Genomic DNA, 20,044 nt, shown 5'->3' with positions numbered 1-20,044 from the left:
GCACACAGTACTGATAGCTCCAGAGCAACATATTATTATGCATTGGCTAATGCCTGATTAACATCTCTGTCAGACTGTTAAATTTAAATTTGCTGTGAGCTATCAGTCCAGTGTGCACACATTTTTGAACCAGCACCCGTAGCAGTAACCTACACTCTGTTTGCACACAAAATACATTCTCCGTTCCCAGGCGTCATATCTGATTCAGCGCTAATGCAAAATTATAAAATGCCTGTATAATTTCCCAGTTGGTGTTTAGATGTGCAGGCTTTACACATAAAATTACAATTAGAACTTAAAAAGTGGGATTCGTTAGTGAGTATGTAAGCACATTACTAGCCAGAGGGTGCTGATAAAAGATAGAGCAAATCACAAAAATCACATTATTGGGTGAAAACATATAAATGGACAAAATAAAATTCCAACAGCTCAATAAGAACTACATTATTTCCTTTAATGACTGGTAAACACCATACTTTATCTATTTAATTGAACAAAAAGTGCGTTCTCTGACTCTGTCAATGAAAAATAAGTTCATAAATAGAGATAATACTTACGTGTACTGTATGTTGCTGTGTAAAAATGACCTCCTGGGTGGTTAGACTGCTGACATCGGATGTGTAAGTGGGACAGTAAATGTATATTGACAGTCAGAGCTGCTAAGAATCAAAGGTTCATAGAAGAGTCCATAGGAAATGCTTGGGGTCAGACAACATAAGAATAAAAATATAAAGAACAAACTATACAGGATAAAATATTCAAATAGCAATAGTAAATAAAATATATTGTACAAAAGTATATACAGCAACTTGGCAGTGTTGATTTGGTGCAAAGTAAGAAAGGAGAAATGTGCAGTGACTGTAAATTTGTAGCTGTTATTATACAGTGTAATAGCATGTGTGTAAATTTGTAGCTGTTATTATACAGTGTAATAGCATGTGGCAGGAAAGATTTCCTGTGTCTGTCTCTTCGACAGCAGAGCTGTAGCAGCCTGTGGCAGAAGCTGCTCTGCTGTCTGTCCACTGTGTGAAGGAGAAGGTGTTGCTCATTGTCCATGATGGATAACAGTTTATTCAGCCTCCTCCTCTCCACCGCAGTCTCAAGAGACTCAAGTCTAGAGTCCAAGAACAGAGTCAGCCTTCTTGATGATCTTATCAAGTCTGTTGGTGTCGCTGGCTCGTAGGCTGCTGCCCCAACAAACAACAGCAAAGAAGATGACACTGGCAACAACAGACTGGTAAAAAGATCTCCACATCTTGCTGCGCACGTTGAAGGATCTCAGCTTCCTCAGGGAGTAGAGTCTGCTCATCCCCTTCTTGTACACAGCCTCTGTGTTAGATTTCCAGTCCAGTCTGTTGTCAATCACCACTCACCACTCCTCTGATCCGTAGTGGCTGTGAAGGCGTCTTCTTCCTCCTGAAGTCGATCACCATCTCTCTGGTCTTGTTAATGTCAATGTAAGTGGGGTCAAAAATGACCCCAGGGGTTGTTATTCTTCAAAATCTTTAAAATTAACACTTTAAATATTTTCATATTCCAGGAATTCCTCATAAAACATGTTTGTGACATGAGGCCATTTGCATTTTTATAAAAATAATTTTAATTAATTTTAAGAAATTGCAGTTTTTGTATCACTACCCCAGTCTTCCATAAGAGGGGCAAAAAATTACCCCAAGCATTTCCTATGGACTCTTCTATGAACCTTTGATTCTTAGCAACTCTGACTGTCAATATACATTTACTGTCCCACTTACACATCTGATGTCAGAGTCTAACCACCCAGGAGGTCATTTTTACACAGCAACATACAGTACATGTAAGTATTATCTCTATTTATTAACCTATTTTTTATTGACAGAGTATAATATGTAATTTTCTATGTATATGTGGTGTTGTCTTTTCTTCATCTACAGTGAATTAAACACAAATTGATGCCAACGCACTTTTTGTTTAATTAAATAGAAAAAGTATGGTGTTTACCATTAAAGCAAATAATGTAGTTCTTATTGAGCTGTTGGAATTTTATTTTGTCCATTTATATGTTTTCACCCAATAATGTGATTTTTGTGATTTGCTCTATCTTTTATCAGCACCCTCTGGCTAGTAATGTGCTTACATACTCACTAATGAATCCCACTTTTTAAGTTCTAATTGTAATTTTATGTGTAAAGCCTGCACATCTAAACACCAACTGGGAAATTATACAGGCATTTTATAATTTTGCATTAGCGCTGAATCAGATATGAGGCTTGGGAACGGAGAATGTATTTTGTGTGCAGAGTGTAGGTTACTGCTACGGGTGCTGGTTCAAAAATGTGTGCACACTGGACTGATAGCTCACAGCAAATTTAAATTTAACAGTCTGACAGAGATGTTAATCAGGCATTAGCCAATGCATAATATGTTGCTTTGGAGCTATCAGTACTATGTACTATTTGTTGCAAATAATACATCAAATATCTGTTATTGCATGATGGCAGTCAAGTCCAACTGGACTCCATATAGCAGTATACTGAATATATTACACTGTACATTCGCTTATCTACAGTATTGAATTCTACTGTATGAGTGTTTGCATTTATTTAAGGGTCTTTGTAAGTGATGATAAGAATAATTGTATAATACCATATACTGTTATGCCCAAAGTTCTTCTGAGATTGTAGTAGTACAATGTACAGCAGCTGTTTTGACATGAAATACAACACAGGGGTATTCAATAATACTAATTAAGTTTCTGTTCCATGTATAGCAGCCAGCATGCACCACAGCGGCATCCTGACTCTGTTTGATCTGAATGGAACTAAGCCGTAATTAGTATCACTTGGTAACACCTGTGTTTACCTTACAATGTCATGTCAAGGTGTCTGCTGTGAAAAGGCTCTATTATAGTATACATTGCTACTTTTATATAAACATCTATATATTATGTCCATGACTTTTAAATGAAAGGTTCATATAACAATAAAATAAAGTCAAATCACATCTGTTAACTTCATGTCTGTAGAGAAATGTTCTCTATTTAGAGGATTTAGACTCCACAGGTGGACAGAAAGAGGACACCACGTTGCTCTCTTTAACTCTGTAAAGCCAGTGGTGAGCCTACCGGACAGGACACTGTTGCAGTGAGTTTGACTGGAAGTCTTCCAACAACATACTACCACCATTAGAAGTCTCATGAGAGCTTTAGCGAGTTATTTTTCTTAAAATAACAACTGGGAGACTCGAGTTTTACTCTCCGGTGTTACGGTTTAAAAAGCGACCCCTTTAAATGGCGACCGTCTGCGGTTGTCGTAGTTACGACAGTTGTTGAAAACATGAAGATGCGTCGTTATTCTCGTGAGTGTCTTTGTGTTTAGTTATTATTTATTAACATTACAATGCCATAAAACATAATTGGTTCGTCTTTGATGTCTTGTTTAATATTTATCCTGTTTCAACAGAAGTCGTAACCACGACAACCACAGATCCATTCGGCTGAAGGTCCCCAGTTAACACGGTCGCCCTTTAAACCGAAACACCAGACCAAAATATAGGTATTATATATTTTTTTTTTAACTTATAACCTAAATTATAAAACCATGTGAGCACATTTCGACTGTTCAGACATAACACCGTGTGAGAAAACTCATAGTAACGTTACAGAAGCTGGTGGAAACTACTCGAATACTTGACACGTCACGATGTGAGACGCACAGCTCTCTCGCGATAGGTCCAAAAGAGTGCACGGTTACTGTTTAAACACACAAGTGTCAATATTTGAGTGTAATTAGGATATCCGTCATGCTTAAGTCAAATAACCATCAAATACAGAAGCAGCGCAGGAAGGAAACGCAGCCGGTGATAAGTTGACTGAAGTGTCAGTGAACGCATCAAACACTTAAACTGTGCAGGCCTTGGAGCCTTGATTCACTGACTTGTATTTAGTTTGCAAGAGAGCAATGATGTTGTTTGTGATGGCTTGGTGCTCATCAGTGTGTACTGTGCATGGTTCCTTGGAAACTGGTAAACTCCTGGGGTTTTCACACACACACACACACACACACACACACACACACACAGTTCATATGCTGTGGTCCTGCATGACGTCCACTACACATATTACTACTGTCATTATTGCTGCCTTATCTCCATTACAGTTTATAGTTAGTTTATGATTTGCTGCTGCTCCTGTGCATCTGTGTCTCTCTACCTCTATCTCAGGTTCCACTGCTACTGTAATCATTTTATCATTAATTGTAATTGTACAGTATGTTTGTGACATCTGTTGCACGTCTCTCCATCCTGGGGGAGGGATCCCTCCTCTGTGGCTCTTCCTGAGGTTTCTTCCACCTTTTTTCCCTGTTAAAAGTTTTTCCTCACTCGAACCGAGGGTCTAAGGACAGAGCCCTCCGAGGCAATTGTACTTTGTGACTTTGGGCCATACAAATAAAATCTGATTTGATGTGATATGGGGTTCACAGAGAGATTGTATTATGTACAAAGGTAACCTGAGATGTAATAGTCTATTGGCAAAGGTAAATATAAAGTCTTCTCATCTCACCTGTGTGAGTCTCAGAAATGGTTGGATATCATATTTAATGTCTTACAACTTGAAAATGTTTATTTTGAAGTCTCAATTTAATTCAAAGTCAATAAGACATAAACACCTTCAAATCACTTACAAAAACACACCTTTTTAAAAAAAAAATTGCTTTTAAAGTTTATCTTAGTCTAATGTGTTTTAAACTGTTTTATGTTGTTTTGCTTTTTTTTTTAAGTGTACAGTGTCTTCGAGTATCCAGAAAAGCGCTTTTAAATATAAGGAACATCAACTCACTCTTACTATATTCAATTGCATCTTCCTATTTTAACCAGTTTTTAATGTAGTATTCTTGTAATTTGATACTTTTATGGTTCTTTTTGTTTGTTTCTGTTATTTTCTGTCTAGTTTTATTTATTATAAGGTGTCTATGGGTGACAGAAAGGCGCCTATGAAATAAAATGTATTATTATTATTATTATTATTATTATTATTATTATATGTATATTAAACATTGACAGTATATAATTAGAACATAACACACACTCACTTGGCTGTTTGTTGTCCAGAAATACAGAAAAATGAGTACATGTTCTAACACTTGTAGATATTGTTAATCCCAACTAGCTGTAACTTGAATTAAAACACATTTTTAATCTTAAAAACAGGATTTTACAATCTGGTTTCTGTAGATTTAAGATGTCAATGGAGATTACAGTTTGTAGGTGGTAATGGTTTCATAAAAAGACAGTTAACGCGTGGGGTTGTGCAACATTTTCATTGTGCAACTTGATCAGAGTCACTGAGCGACACCTCCAGGATGATGAAACGGGTCAGCTGACTGTCGACGTAACAGGAAAAAAGCAGCACGTTGGTGTCTGAGCCGGCAGAAAGACGCAAGAAGCGGCCGAGAGAAGTCTCTGAAAGTCGGTTGGATACATCTAAAAAGAAAAAGGTAAGACGCTTATCATGAAGATGTGAAGCTTTTCTCGTCGTCGTTGTTTGTGGAATATGTTTTAATGTGACTTAAATTCGTCTTTGCCGGTTTTTACTTTTAACGAGCAACGTGGTCTGCCGGTGTCCTGCCCTCTCCTACAGAGAAAACTTGTTTTATCTGATGAGCTGAGAAGAAAATGTCTCAATCAAACTTTATTTCGATACTTTTTGATACTTATTACATATTCCCTCATAGGTTTTTTGCCCAGTATTGTTGTTTTACACTAGTTTTACATTAGGCCTGTCTGTGACTTTCTTTTTCTGGAGGTCGTCATATCACGAAGATAATAAACGTATATAAGTAATGATTGTGTTTTTATTAGAGGAACCATGTTGATTAAAGTTAATTAACTCGGTTTTGTAACAATGCCTGGAGCCACATGAGTTGCGAAACTAGCGCTTAACGCCCCCATGTGGCCGAAACTGTTATTAATCGAAAGCAGTCAAGAAAGAAAGTGTCAAACTGAATGTGATTTTGCACTGGATGTATTTCAAGTTGGTGAATATTTAATAATGTAAACCTAATAACATTGTTATTATTTATTTTTTTAGGTAAACCATGCCTGCAGACATTAACAAAGGCAAGAAGGCATTTGTCCAGAAGTGTGCCCAGTGCCACACTGTCGAGAACGGTGGAAAACATAAGGTTGGACCCAACCTTTGGGGTCTCTTTGGACGCAAAACCGGCCAGGCAGAGGGATTTTCCTACACTGACGCCAACAAAAGCAAAGGTGTGTATGTTATCGTGTGTATTATCTTGATACAAAAGCGAAAGTAACTGCTGTGCATGCGTATTCACGGTAATTCTGCTGTGTGACTTTTAACACTCTCCACTGTTTCCACTCCAGGCATCGTTTGGGACGAGGACACCCTGATGATTTATCTGGAGAACCCAAAGAAATACATTCCAGGAACTAAGATGATCTTCGCTGGAATCAAGAAGAAGAATGAACGAGCCGATCTTATAGCATACCTGAAGTCTGCGACATCATAAAGAACTCTACACCAACATCTTTTCCATTTTTTTTTTGTCATAACAAACTGCTGAAGAAGCCAAGGACTCTTTCAATTCTTGAAAAAAGAAAAAAAGATCAGACAGTACGAGAAACAATCTGAGTGGTTTTGGCGTGATGCCACAGCTGTACCTCTGCTTCTGGTATGACGCTCCATCGTGGTGGAGTAAAAGATATCCCCTGGTTTTATCAGGTTACTTTCTAACGTATTATTAAACCTCTCTGTTTACTGTGTATGCAGAATGTAGAGACTGAAAGCTGTGTATTACGTTGCCTCTTGTTTTGTTTTCTCAGTAGTTTTTATAAATCTTAATGTCTTAATAATTGTCTGTTCCAAGAAGAATGAGTGCCTTTTTTTTTTTTTTTTACAATCCAGTACCTTCACAGTCTGTTTATTATAATACATTTTTGAATTTGGAAGTTAAATAAAATTGACACTACATTTTCTTTTTTTATTATGTTCTTAATAAGTCAATATGTGGCCACTTTTGGTGACCAGTAGGTTGTTCCGTTGTATTTCAATTCTATAGTTAAATTTAAAACATTAAAGCTTTCTTGACCTCTGAGAATATTTGTAGGAGTGTCCATGTTTACTTCTATTGCGTTCTGTTGAAAATGATGTTACTCGAATTATCGCCGGTTCTGATCTCCTTTCATTGGGTTCCTGTTTATTTTCCCATTCCGATTTGAAATCGCTTCTCAGTTAACAATGTAGACTTCATAACTACCAGACCCTACTTGTCTAAAAAAAAGTCCATTAACCTAACTAACCCTTTATGAGCCTGTGGCACCATGTCAGATCAGCTGATTGTGGCTTTCTGGTCTTTTCCAGACTGACTGGTGACTGAAGGTGATCTGGCTTTTGCAATTGTTGTGGGGGGGCCCCCAAATTGTACAATGACCTTACCTGATATTAGGCTTACTAAATCTGCCCCTGCTTTTAAATCTCTTCTTAAAATAGTATTTTTTTTGCTTTTTTACAAACATTTTATTTCTGTGAATTTCATTTCAAAATGATATTTGATATTTTATCTTTCTGTGAATCACTTTGCAGCATTGTTCAGAAAAGAGCTCTACAAATAAAGTTCTTCTTTGGGGTTTCTCATGAACAGTTTGGGTCCATGCAGATTCACAAACCAAAATTAAAGTATCATACATGTGTCAGGGTGTTCACAGGTGTAAATCTTCCCCCTCAAGTGGAAGCAGATAATATTATTTTGTCTTTTGCATTGTGTAGTTCAGTCACACAATCAGTACTGTACTGGTTTGTTGTGTCATGTGACAGGGTCCTTCTAAATGAGGTTACTTGGACTTTGGTTGTTGAATGTCTGTTTTGTGATTTGGAAGTAAATATGTAAATCACAAATGCTGCATATTATTTTGAATAAAATAAATTAAATATTACAGGATGTGTACACATGTATTCCTACCCCTTCCCTCTGCTTATCAAGTAATTTATAGACTATATCTTATGTACATAATTTGTACATATTTTATATCTCCTGTACATACTTTGAGGTTGTTCGGCCACGAAAGACTTTATGTTGGGATACAGATAAAAGTGCAGAGTAAATCTAATTATTCGCACTTCTCACTGCTGTTCTTTGACTTTTAAACATGTTCTCAAGTTTCATTGAGATAAAGCAGTCTCCATGTGACAGGTGTATCCATCAGGTTGCTACATCTCCAGTCCATATTGTGGAGTATAACTCCCTCTAGCGTTCAAATGTCGCACCTGCACACTAATCCACTAATAATATTGTATGAAGGAATTTGATTTTCTGACATCTCCCTGCCATTAAAGGTCGTTGTTACATAATAGACCAACCAATAGACTGAACCACTGCAGATTTCACATATGCTAAAGTTTTGGGGGGATGAAATAGATGCATGTTTCAGTTTCTGTTACAGAGGCTGGGTGTGATTACTCTTGTCAGCCAACATACCATCACCAAAGCCTGGTTATATTAAGGAATGCATAAGAATCCAGTGTGTTTGAAGCATAATGTCATTATAATCCACCCACACGAGGGTCTTTAGCTCTTTAGAAGCCTCATAAATATAGAGCAGCACTTAATTATTAAATGATCATCAATGGCCAAACGACCACCATTGTAATTCACTGTTTTGACATCTTTATATACCGTCTACTATAATATGCATCATACATTACGCATGCTGGGAAGGTGATAGAAAGATTTGCCATAATTATCACAATTCTCAGCATCCTCATCATTATACTTGGAGCGCCTCTCTAAGGAGGGCAAACGGTTCAAATGGCCAGAGGGCTGACTGCTGAAGCAACCCGGAGCTCCTGTCTGTGTGACGAAGCGAGCGTCAGCGGTACCGAGCCAACCACAGCCAGCGTCATTTGCACACAAGAAGACCCATACGACGGTGATGCCTCGGTAGTGGCTCTCGGTGAGATTTTTCAAAGCTGATGAGATGATCTACGCGAGCTCCAATTTGCTTACCCACTGCTTTGCTTAGATCCGCTTTTAATGCTTTTTTAAATGAAGTGAACGGCGTGGAGATGCTGTGGAGGAATATGCTGGTGCGCAAAGGGAGTCTCCATCCTTCTCCCCACAGAGCAGAGTGGAAACTGGATATGTAGTCAGAGCTCCAGGGGTGTTTCCTGCATAACGCATCTTGGAAGTTATGGTATTCATGTGATTCTCTACTTTAACCCTCGGTAAAGCCTCATAGATGATATTTCTCTGCGCGACTTCATGGATTTGGTTCACTGAGGACCATCTGAAGAACAGACATGGCAGTGCCAAATATGGTGTTCTCTGACGTGGAAAGTTTTCTGGACTCGCATCCCGAGTTATTCGAGGACTACCTGAACAGAAAGGGGAATTCTAGCATGGTGGAGAAATGGCTCAAAAATCACCAGGCGAGCAAAAGTCCAGCGGCTGCAGCTCCAGCAGCCGAGCCCAGAGAGGAGAAGAGCAACGCGTGCAAAGACAGCTGGGCGAGCAAATGTGATGGTCTGCAAAGGAGAGCCTCGCAGAAGGAGCTGCGCAAAACTTTCGCCAAATCAAAGGCCATCAATGTCAACAGGACATACGACGAACATGTTAATTCCAGGGCCCAGGAGCCCCTGACGAGCATGAGGAGGAGAGCTCTGCTGAGGAAAGCCAGCTCTCTACCCCCGACCACTGCGCACATACTGAGCGCACTGCTGGAGTCCAGAGTCAACATCCCCCAGTACCCGTCCACAGCTGTGGATTTTAAATATTACCTCAAAGAACACAACGAAAGAGAGTTTTTCCTGGAGCTTGTAAAAGACATATCAAACGACTTGGATCTAACGAGTCTCAGCTACAAAATCCTCGTGTTTGTTTGTATTATGGTCGATGCAGACCGGTGCTCCTTGTTTTTAGTGGAGGGAACGGGCAACAAGAAGACACTAGTGTCCAAATTCTTTGACGTGCACGCAGGTACCACAGTTTTACCCTCAATGAATTCAGATGAAGTTCAAGTGCCGTGGGGGAAAGGGATCATTGGATATGTGGCTGAACACGGAGAGACGGTGAACATTCCTGACGCTTATCAGGTGCCCGCTCCTCTTTGTGCATGCATGCATGCTTGTGTGCATCTGCATGAGTCACAGAAAAGAGAGAGGGAGAGAGAGAGAGAGAGAGACTCACAGACAGATAGGCAGATCATTTACTTTCACTCTGTCATTGTATCTGTCACAGTTAATTGATCATAAGTGAAAGAGCTGAGAGTGTGGAAGCAAGCAGCACCAAGAGTCAAAGTGTGGACAAAGCTCGTGTCAAACCAGATTCACACCACAAAATACAGAGTGATAAAAAAATAAGACAATAAAAAAGAGGTGTCAGTCTGTCCTGTTGTTGTGTTCACATTGGTTTTAAGAAAGTAAGACAATACTAGATTACTTTAAAGCTGGAAAACAGACACCAAATTGCTCAATGATGCCACTAGCTCCTTTTTATAGTGTAGAAGAGAAGTCAGAGTCTCTTCTTCATGGTCGGACAGACATTTACAACAGTATAAATGAAGTTTTAATGTTCAAACACCTGAGCAGGTCCAGGATCAGGGCAAAGTTTTACAGAGCAGTTCTGAAATGATGCTGTTGTCTGTCATATTGCCTTTATTGTGGACTTTTTGTTGTCTGTAATGACATGAAGTCTTGATGAGTTGTACATTTTACTGCACTGTCATCTGAAAGTAAAAAGGGGGAAAGCTGCATTTTTCTTTCTTTTTTTTTTTTTGCAATAAGTGCTTACATTGTGTCTTCATTTTGTGCTGTCCCCCATGGATTGCAGGATCGTCGGTTCAGTGATGAAATTGACAAGCTGACAGGGTACAAAACCAAGTCACTCCTGTGCATGCCCATTCGCAACAGTGATGGAGAGATCATTGGAGTTGCTCAGGCCATCAACAAGTCTTCAAGTGGGACACTCTTCACTGAAGATGACGAAAAGGTAATTTCGTTATCACGGATGAGATTATAAATCCTGGGTGAAGATCACACATGTTGCCTGCTTGGCATGTGTGTGTAGATCAAGATAATTGTCTGATTAGTTTGATTCTGATATGTTGTTGTCTTGACTTACAACCAGTTATTATCGTCTCAGTCGTTTCTGCACATCATCACATGGTTTTTGTATGCCTGAAACAGATAGAATAATATTTGGGACAGTTTTTCTTCAGGCTATTTCTAATTTGTGTATAAACAGAATTTGTCCTATGGTGATATAAAAGGTGTCAGCTGGTTGGTTCACATAAAAACACATTTTGTACATACATGCATACATAACATGACTAATAAACCTGTGACCTTTACCCTGTCGCCACCACAAGGTTGATATTTTTGGGTTTAAAGGTAGGGTAAGGGATTCTGGGGAAATCCAATCCCATGATGTAGTGCCACCAACGACACAGCAAGTAATGTCACTAATGTTTGGTGTGTTGTGGTTTAGCAAACTGTTGTTAAAGTTGCATTCAGAGAGGAGCCATCTCTCTCCTGCTGCTGTAGCTGACATCACTACAACAGCGTATCTTGGCAAACCAGAAAGTAGGCTGAATGTCTGCGTGCGAGTAATTTTAACGTTACCTGACACACAAATACGACACACGATACTCGGTCCGAGCCACTTTGTTTTCTTTCCTATTTACAGAGTCAGAGCTGTTTACAACCACCAGATTTCCTTTCAGCGCAGACTACGAGGAGATATTCGCTGAACTTGAAAAAAAGGTGTATTGGATTAGAATCACATTACGTAGAATTGCTTATTCCACCTTTAAGTGAAAAGACTACCTCATTGATTGGCACCAAATTTGGGGACAGATATTCAGGGTTCCTGGCAAGTGCATCCTAGTCACTTTGGTGATCTTCTGACTGGCTTGAGTCAAATGTTGAGCAACTGTTGGATGAAGTGCAATGAAATTTGACTTTTATTTTCTCCACCATGATTTTTTTCTTTAGCGTCATCATCCGGTCAAAAAAAAGTTCGTAAGCATGTTGTCATGCTGATGTTACCACATGTAAAGCTTTATAGAGCTGCTAGTGAAGCTTCAGACTCTTAGTCTTGTTATTATTATTACAGCGGAGTGAAGTGAAGAATAGTGCAGAGGAAGGAACATGCCTGAAGTAAAATTATCGTAGGCTTCATGATTCATGTGTGGCATTTCAGGGATGTTACTCTTTTTTTTTTTTTTGGGCAAATTCTGTCATGTGGTGTTAGTGGCACACAAGCAGAGCAGGGCTGGAGCGATGTCATTTTTCATTGCTGTCAATGTTGTTATACTCAAGAGTTTGAAAGCAGACATATAAAAACAAGATGGATTTTCCTGAAGTAAAAGGGAGGATTTTCTCATATTTTATCCGCTTTGTATGATTTCCATTGTCCATTTTCACGCTATGGAACATTTTATTCGTTGGTGATTCTTCATGTTTGTGGCCTGATTGTGGGACTGAGTTGCCATTTTGGTTTTGGCTTCATTGTGTAAACTTGCTGAAGAAACTGGAGATGTGTGCTGTGATTTAGATTCCTAAAACCAATCGCTCCGTTTGCTTTGAAATGTGAACTTGAGTGATTTATTGTCTTTTGCTTGTAACACAAGTGCCAGACCTTGCATTTGTATTATCACGACTGATGATGGCTAAAATTTCACTGATTCATGCCTCGGTTTAGAATTTTCTCCATTGATCAGAGAAATTAAAATAAATTATGACATTGTGTTTTCTCACAATAACCTAAAAAAAAAGCATATTTCATTATTTTTATTTTTTATAAGTGGCTTCACGTCTAACAGAGAAATACATTATTTCTTGTAGGGTATGTTATGTTTTTGTTTGAGTACTATCTTGATACCCAGAAAAATAATTTTTAGATTTATGCTTCATGATCAGAGAGTACATTGATAAAGTATCTTTACCAGAGTTGCTATGTGGGTTTACTTTAGTAATACAAAACAAGTTTAACTTTATTTATGTAAATTCAAAGTGCATTGCTTCTTAGTTAGTTCAGCGTAAGTGCATGTTCCTCCTGAAAAGTGAAAACTGCTCTTACACAGATGAATTAGGAACTTATATTATATGAAAACTTAAAAGCGGTTTTGTCAGGTGCGTTGGTCTGTGCTTGTTGTGACATTTTATCTTTAAATCAGATTTCCTTGTGTTGCATTGTTGTATTGTGTTGTGACAGTAATGCTTTTCAGTGTCAACACTGAAAAGGCAATGCTATCATCAGAACAGATGGATATCAATGTCACATATTGTCTTCAGAGTTTGAATGTCGCTCATGCTCCGCTTTCACATCTGTCTCTTCCTCTTGCATCCTTTTGTTTTCAAACTAGCAACACTAACTTCATTATCTGTTGTCGGATAAACAGCAGGTACTGTTGGCCGTGTTCCAGTGTCCATACTGCTAAATAATATTTATTATTTAAAGAATCCTGTCAGCTCAGGCTGACATGTAGCATATTTGCCCCGAGTCTAGTGTCTCACTGCTCAGTTTCTAGCTAGGTCAGAGCTCGTCTTTCAGCATCATCTAATTTTCCTAAGGCAGTGTCTTCAAAAGGACCCTGTTGTAACGCCACTAAGAATAACAACTTTATGGAAGCTGTTCAGAATCTCTAATTGGTTAGCGCTTTACCTGTGTGACTAGTGGGACAGACAGTCAGTCATTAATTTAGTGTTACTTAGATGTAACTATTTATGTGATTTTGTGAATGCTCGCAAAGCTTTAACGGAGACAAAACATGGCCAATGGATGGGACTGGTGCTAGGCAGGTTCCAGGTGTGAATGTGTTAACAGTACAAAAAAAGAGAGATGTTGCTCTAATCTGTCCACAGATATTGTGTTTTTAAATCATATATATGATATCCAAGAGAACTGGAGCATGCTGTTGGATGACTATTTAGTATTTTTACCCCTTTGTGTATCAGCTCAGTCCGTAAACAGATCAGTCAAGTTGGCAGCTGCAACAGACGCAAAGACACAGATGTCTATGAATGAATGTAATGTACAAATATAATAAGTCAAAACAGTGGGTGGGGGTGTTACATCTCGCGCTGATCCTCTGTTTGTGAAGGATTGTTTATTTGACTTTATTTTACCGTCATCAGAGGAACACAAGGAGCACGTGTTCAATCCATCGGGCACACTTGACTAAATGTAGCAGAAAGGCGGTGACAAGCGATACATCGACTTCCTCTTTTTTATTGTAGCTTTAAGCCTCTTTGCTGCTTTTGTTTTTAGAGATTTCACTGCAGCGAATGACTTTAGTTTTTCTTTTTAAATTTATGGTAGGCTTATGTTTTTATCCATTGGAGCTCTCCTGTGAAACATTACATCTCTGGACTCCATTGTTCACAATAGACGCAGATTAGGAATTTTTCGTTCCCATGTTTTGAGCATGTTTCACGTTGCATTAACGTCACACTAATGCTTGGGATGGCTACAGCTGAATTAGTAATGAAATGCAATGCTAGCGTCAGAGAACACAGTAAGCTCCCTGCACAGCACAGCTGCAGCTGTGCTTTTATGGCAGACCCTGTAATAAGAAAACGTATCACACTTTTCAAAGCATTAAATGATACGGCGATAGCAGATGTCATCAGAGACTTTACTGGACCTTTATTAAAACAAATGTCGTTCTCTATGCCCTGAACCTTAAAGGATATTAAAACACAATATATGACTGGTTTAAAGTCCCATGCTGCCTTAATTATATTGTGTTGCTACCCTGCAGAATAAGAGTCCTTTGGGGAGCTCCGTAATGGTTCAACCCATGTATAATTGCATTGTCTCATTATTTTCTATGGAGAAATATTGCTATTAAGTGTATAAGCTGACCTCATGCTACTTCTGCATCTCGCCTTATTAGCTTGATTTAGATTTGATTTCAATTTGCATGTCTTTTAATACATTTTAATACATTTTACATGAAATGGTTTATTCAGGACATTTTCAGGAATTTTCTCTGACTAAGGTGCGAGTCCCCCCATGTAGCTTCCATTTGCCAATATAGTTTAACATCTCTGTGAGTCGATTGTCAAATAGCATTCTCCCCCTCACCGCTGTGCTCCCTCTGGCTGCCAAACTCTCTGTCAAATTGGCTCGAAGCAATACTGTAATAACCACTTTCACACAATTTCCCAATGTAAATCTAAAGCTAAAGAGGAGCGAACACAATTTCAGCTTGGAGCCACATGGTTTTAATACATTCCTGCAGGATATCAGATCAAATCAAATTCATACAGTGCATCACACTAAACTGGTTCCTTGAGAAGTTCTTTATATAACAGTGACATTTGCAACATGTGGGTAAAGAATACGGGTGACACACTGTATAGTAGGGACCAGAAACAATAAAGGCAGACCAAGCTGCCTTGGCTCTGAAAGAGGAACAGATTAAGTGCATGATGGAGAGCTTGAATGCATGAATCTTTGCTGGCAAATACTGTACTCTTTGCCCTTTATCCTGGTTTTGATATCGCCTTGTTTCAAGAAATTCCAGGATAATTTGGATTATTTAGAGCAACAAGTACGCATTTTAACTTCATTTCGTTGTTTTAGTATTTTGCAACCAAGTTAAATACGCAAAAAAGAAAAAAAGAAAAGGACCCAAAACTGTACCCTGCGGGATGCCAAAGTAAGAGATTTAAGACTACTGACTACAGAACAAATTCTGATATCTTAGTGGACAACTCTCAAAACAAGTAAACATGATACAAAACAAGGACAGATACAGCTAGACATCTGGCAGATAATTATTGCTGGTTGTCTTGAATCTCTGGATATACTGTAGCATATCAAAAAATGTGCTGTAAATTGATTTAAGGAAGTATATGTGTTGAGGGCTGTGAACACAGGTTTTTTTCAAGTCATATCACTTAATTGTGCTTTAAGTCTCCACATGGGCAGGCATTAAGGCAGTTTATCATCTTGAGAGTCAGCACATGGGCAGGCATTAAGGCAGTTTATCATCTTGAGAGTCAGACATTGAGATGATTTTACATACAAAATAATACAAATTACTACTTAATTACTAATTAATTAGGAGCTCCACATAAAACCCTTCAGCAAAATCAACATAAATAAACATGGTGACACTACACTCTATGGTTGATTAGTAAATCAGATCATTTTCTCGGACATGGTGTTGGCATCTGTAAGCATCTTTGAGTGTGTTATATAATAAATTCAATGACTAACTCAACCTCATTGTTTGGGACAAAATAAAGACAATTTTAATCTTTATTAATCTTTATATTCTTATAGTATATGTATATACAGGATTATAGTCTTTTACATTACATGTGAAGTCATTGAAATGATTTTCTTAGCTCTGGAAGCTGATCTGTGTTGTGAGATTGTGCTGTTTTTGTTTTTTTTATTATTCAACAAATGCTCTTATCTTCTCAGTACTATTTCCATTATACTGAATTTGAAGAATTCATTATTGATAGAAAACAAAGAAACATCAACGTTTACAATGTACAAGAAAACCTCAAATGAGTGACTATAGTTTGAAAGGCTTCAAACTTCATACTTTGTATCAGTCTTGACGTTACTGCACTGATGCAACATCCACTGCTTAGTTGGTGTGACTTCTCTTTGCCTCTTGGCTTTTTTCCGTGTACCTTAAAATATGTAGAGTGTAATTATTTATGTATAATAGCTATTGAGCAGCACTCCCGTTGTGGTACAGCGTTTATTAGCTGAGTTGTATTAGTTCCCATAAATTACAGCCAGTCACTTCAGTGTACTTTAAATGCTAAATTTGGTCTTATGAAATTTTAATTTGTAAATGGTGGCATAAAGGGAGGAAACAGGATCATTCATTACTTGTGAAGTGTCTTTTATTACGTGGTATTTATTTTTCTATTTATAGTGACTTGCTTTGTAAGATTTGTCGAGGTGTAGTTTCCTGTTGCATAAATATTTGATATCGCCTTCAAAAGAAGCAATCATTGCTAAGTGTATTTACAAAACTGCTATGCGCTTTGCTGACACAAGCTAGGGAGTCCCATATGATATCAGAGGAAACGGAGCGCTTCATTTTTATTCCTGAGAACAATTCTTGGCAGAACGACAACAACGGTTTCACCTTACCGCACATGCAAAGTGAAAACAGCCTTTTTAAATCAACTAGTAGTTGTTATTCGTGGGGTAATTGGAGAAAGAAAGTGTTGGCTATGTAATTTCCCTTGGCTTGCCTCATATGAAATTCCAGTTGTAGAAAAGGAAGTCATTGAGGTTTGAGGAACTGAGTGTCCCCAAGGCCTTGGCCAGTTAGTTTCGTTATTAAACCACTCTTTACTGGTCAGTCCACAGGTCTCTAGGCAAAAACGTCTTGTTTGTAATGCAACCTTGTATAATGGCCTGCCTGACAGAATGTAATTAGAGAGAGCAGTGCTTTTCTTGGGTTTGCCTGCTTCTACAGGCAGATCCATAGCCAGATCCCCAAAGTCCTGCTCGCTAATGAATCTGCTCCTGCTGGGGCTATTGATGGCCACTGTCTTTCTGGAAGATCATTATTAGAGAATTCCACAGGACAGCTGGAATAACATTATATACAAGCTTATTGTTCGGCGTCATCTGTTTTCCATGTCTGAAAACAACCACATAAGGTGCTTGATTATGTATAATGACTAAATGAAGTGCATTGAGTTAATTCACTCATTAGCCATGACAGAGTAATAGTTCACGCCGCGTAATGATTAGAAATGATTTTAATTTAATGATTTTAATTTCTACTTAGCCTAATTCTAAACAATATCATCGTATGCGCATCAGTTTGACACGCTAGAGCGGAAGAAATGTGTTTTTTATGGCGCTGTGTGAGTAGTTACAACCATTGAGGGTAAAAACACTGATGGTGTATTTCCATTGGCATCCTCCAAAACACAAGAAACAAAACCAGTCAAACACACACAGTCACAAAGCTCATACTGTATGTTTCAAAACTCATTTGTAGCCTGATTTATATGCATAAACATGCATTGCACGTATGTTTCCTCATTCTTTCGTACTATTGCCAACATGCTCTTTGAATTCAGACATCAGCCATGCCACCGTTTGAAATGCAGGCTTAGAAATTAAACATATGTAGCTAACCCGTGAGACCTGTTTGATTGTAAAGGGAAATTGCAGCAATTAGAGCAGAGTTTCTCAACCTTTTCCAGTCTGTGATGCCATCCTTAGGTCTACAATTATCATGACCCCGGCAATTAGAGTTGCCAAGTTGTCATGGGAATTTATGAATCAATTGTAAGAGCACGGAAGAAGCTCCAAATGTATAATACTGAAATATGGTTTCATATTATTTTAAATAAAATAAGCTATCCTAAATCCTAAATCCTAAATATAAATACTAGTCTTTCAGTTTCTTGACGTCATGACGTCAAGAAACGTCTAACTCAAGGCTGTGGACTACCTTAAAAAACATTTTCTGAGTAGGTACAAGCTTCGCTTATCGACACTGTGATATAGGATTCTGTTCTTTACGTGTTCATTTGATGATACATTATCTTTTTCTAAAAGGTGAAACAGATATTCCCGTATCAGCGGCCACAGCTGAGTAACTTCCCATTCATGTATTGTTGTAGTGTCCTTACCCTCAGGGCGAACTGAAGCCTGGTAAATATTAGTGGGTTTGTTGTACTGATTGTATTGTTTACACAGCAGCCAGATGCTAAAGATAGATAACTAAACAAAGAGGCAGAGTAAGAAAACACACAACCTAAATTCTATTGATTCCATGTTATGGGGGCTGAGTGTCTCTCAGATAAGGCTGCGCTTGTGAGGTGATTGTAGTCGTATAGAATCCAACCTGTGCATTCACATCACAGCTCGTCGTCTTAACGCCGTGCAGTTGTAGCCACCTTTCTCTCTCTCTGCATCCGCTGTAGAATGCGCTTGCATATTGATGTTCATTATGAATCGAACAGCGGCGAGGAAAGAAAGAAATGTAGTTCGATTCCAAACTAGCGAGGACGCTGATTCGATTTCAGGATACACATTAACTCCAGTCATTTGGCCACATCAAGTGATTACATTATTTATGTGAAGAAAATATGAGTGAAATAAGGAATTTATGTTATTAGCCCAAGGCACGGGAAGTCAGACTATTCAGTCAAATGGTAAAATGTCAGTTGAATTGATTTATTTGTCCCAGCAAGTAATGATGCCAATGAAAGACAATTTCTTATTTGTTCCGATTCAAACAGTAAGTTTTTCTCGGATGAAAATATCACTCATTTACAATTTGTTTTGTGTTTACTTTATTTTCCAAACAGCTTTAATTTTATAGTGAATTGGGACTGGCTGCAACATTAAAAGTGCCCTGCCTTTGTTGACTCATTTCTGTGCCTCTTTGTGCGTTACAGCCGTCTGGAGATGAGTGGAATAGCGGTAAACCTTTTGCAGGACTGTGTATTGCGTTGCTTGTGCATGATAGAGACAAAACCCACCCAGGGACCCACTTATACTCTAAAAACACTACTGCTAGTGCTACTGGTGGGTAAAGATATCTGAAAACAATGTGAAAGATACTTGTTGCATTTCAGTGACCATTAAAGTTGTGGATTTCTTGGGCAGCTCAAGAGAAAAGTGTGTATATAATAACTCTAATTTTAGGCACCATCTGTGATAAATGACTTACAGACGTGTGCATATGTTCAATCTGTCCACAGGTACTGCAGATGTACCTGCCTTTCTGTGGTATTGCGATCTCCAATGCCCAGCTCTTCGCCGCCTCAAGGAAGGAGTATGACAGGAGCCGGGTAAGGGCCACAGGGCCAAACAGGATAATAACCCCCACCCCACCCACCCACCCCCATTCCTAGGATCAGCATTACCCCCCCTCTCCTGATGCTGACATCGAGGCTGAGTATTGATCAGCTGCAGCCCACTTGCTGCCACTGCAGTGGGGGATCACAGAGCAGCATGCAGCCCTGCATGGACATTTTTCTCTGGAGCTGTAGTAGGGGGGGCTGGGGGAGATGGGCCGGCATCCAGACTAGGGCCTGGTC

The 20,044-nt window shown here is 38.7% G+C and overlaps 2 protein-coding genes across 3 annotated transcripts in view; both read left to right on the top strand.

Annotated features, from left to right (window-relative positions):
• The first annotated feature begins 5,327 nt into the window (after positions 1–5,327).
• Positions 5,328–7,894, top strand: LOC104924425 (cytochrome c). Its single transcript, XM_027291311.1, has 3 exons — positions 5,328–5,473; positions 6,066–6,246; positions 6,364–7,894. The coding sequence occupies exons 2-3, from the start codon at positions 6,075–6,077 to the stop codon at positions 6,507–6,509; spliced, it is 318 nt and encodes a 105-aa protein (XP_027147112.1). The 5' UTR covers positions 5,328–5,473; positions 6,066–6,074; the 3' UTR covers positions 6,510–7,894.
• A 1,038-nt stretch (positions 7,895–8,932) lies between these two features.
• Positions 8,933–20,044, top strand: part of pde11a (phosphodiesterase 11a) — a 36,016-nt gene continuing 24,904 nt past the window's right edge. The window contains exons 1-3 of one of the 2 annotated variants that reach the window (XM_027291008.1): positions 8,933–10,087; positions 10,824–10,982; positions 19,706–19,795. In XM_027291008.1, coding sequence (XP_027146809.1) covers positions 9,296–10,087; positions 10,824–10,982; positions 19,706–19,795 — 1,041 coding nt within the window. In that variant the 5' untranslated portion in view covers positions 8,933–9,295. The remainder of the gene's footprint in view (positions 10,088–10,823; positions 10,983–19,705; positions 19,796–20,044) is intronic. The other variant, XM_027291009.1, reaches the window with a different exon arrangement.

The sequence above is a fragment of the Larimichthys crocea genome, chromosome XVIII, assembly GCF_000972845.2.
Source record: "Larimichthys crocea isolate SSNF chromosome XVIII, L_crocea_2.0, whole genome shotgun sequence".
In the NCBI taxonomy this organism is placed as follows: domain Eukaryota; kingdom Metazoa; phylum Chordata; class Actinopteri; family Sciaenidae; genus Larimichthys; species Larimichthys crocea.
Note: the sequence above shows the minus strand (reverse complement) of the source record. Positions and strands in the feature narration are given on the sequence as shown.

What these genes read in the sequence shown, in the direction of transcription:
- LOC104924425 (XM_027291311.1), top strand. Translation starts at nt 6,075, where the DNA reads ATGCCTGCAGACATTAACAAAGGCAAGAAGGCATTTGTCCAGAAGTGT. An exon ending in TGACGCCAACAAAAGCAAAG is followed by an intron (nt 6,247 to 6,363) that starts GTGTGTATGTTA and finishes TTTCCACTCCAG; the next exon opens with GCATCGTTTGGGACGAGGAC.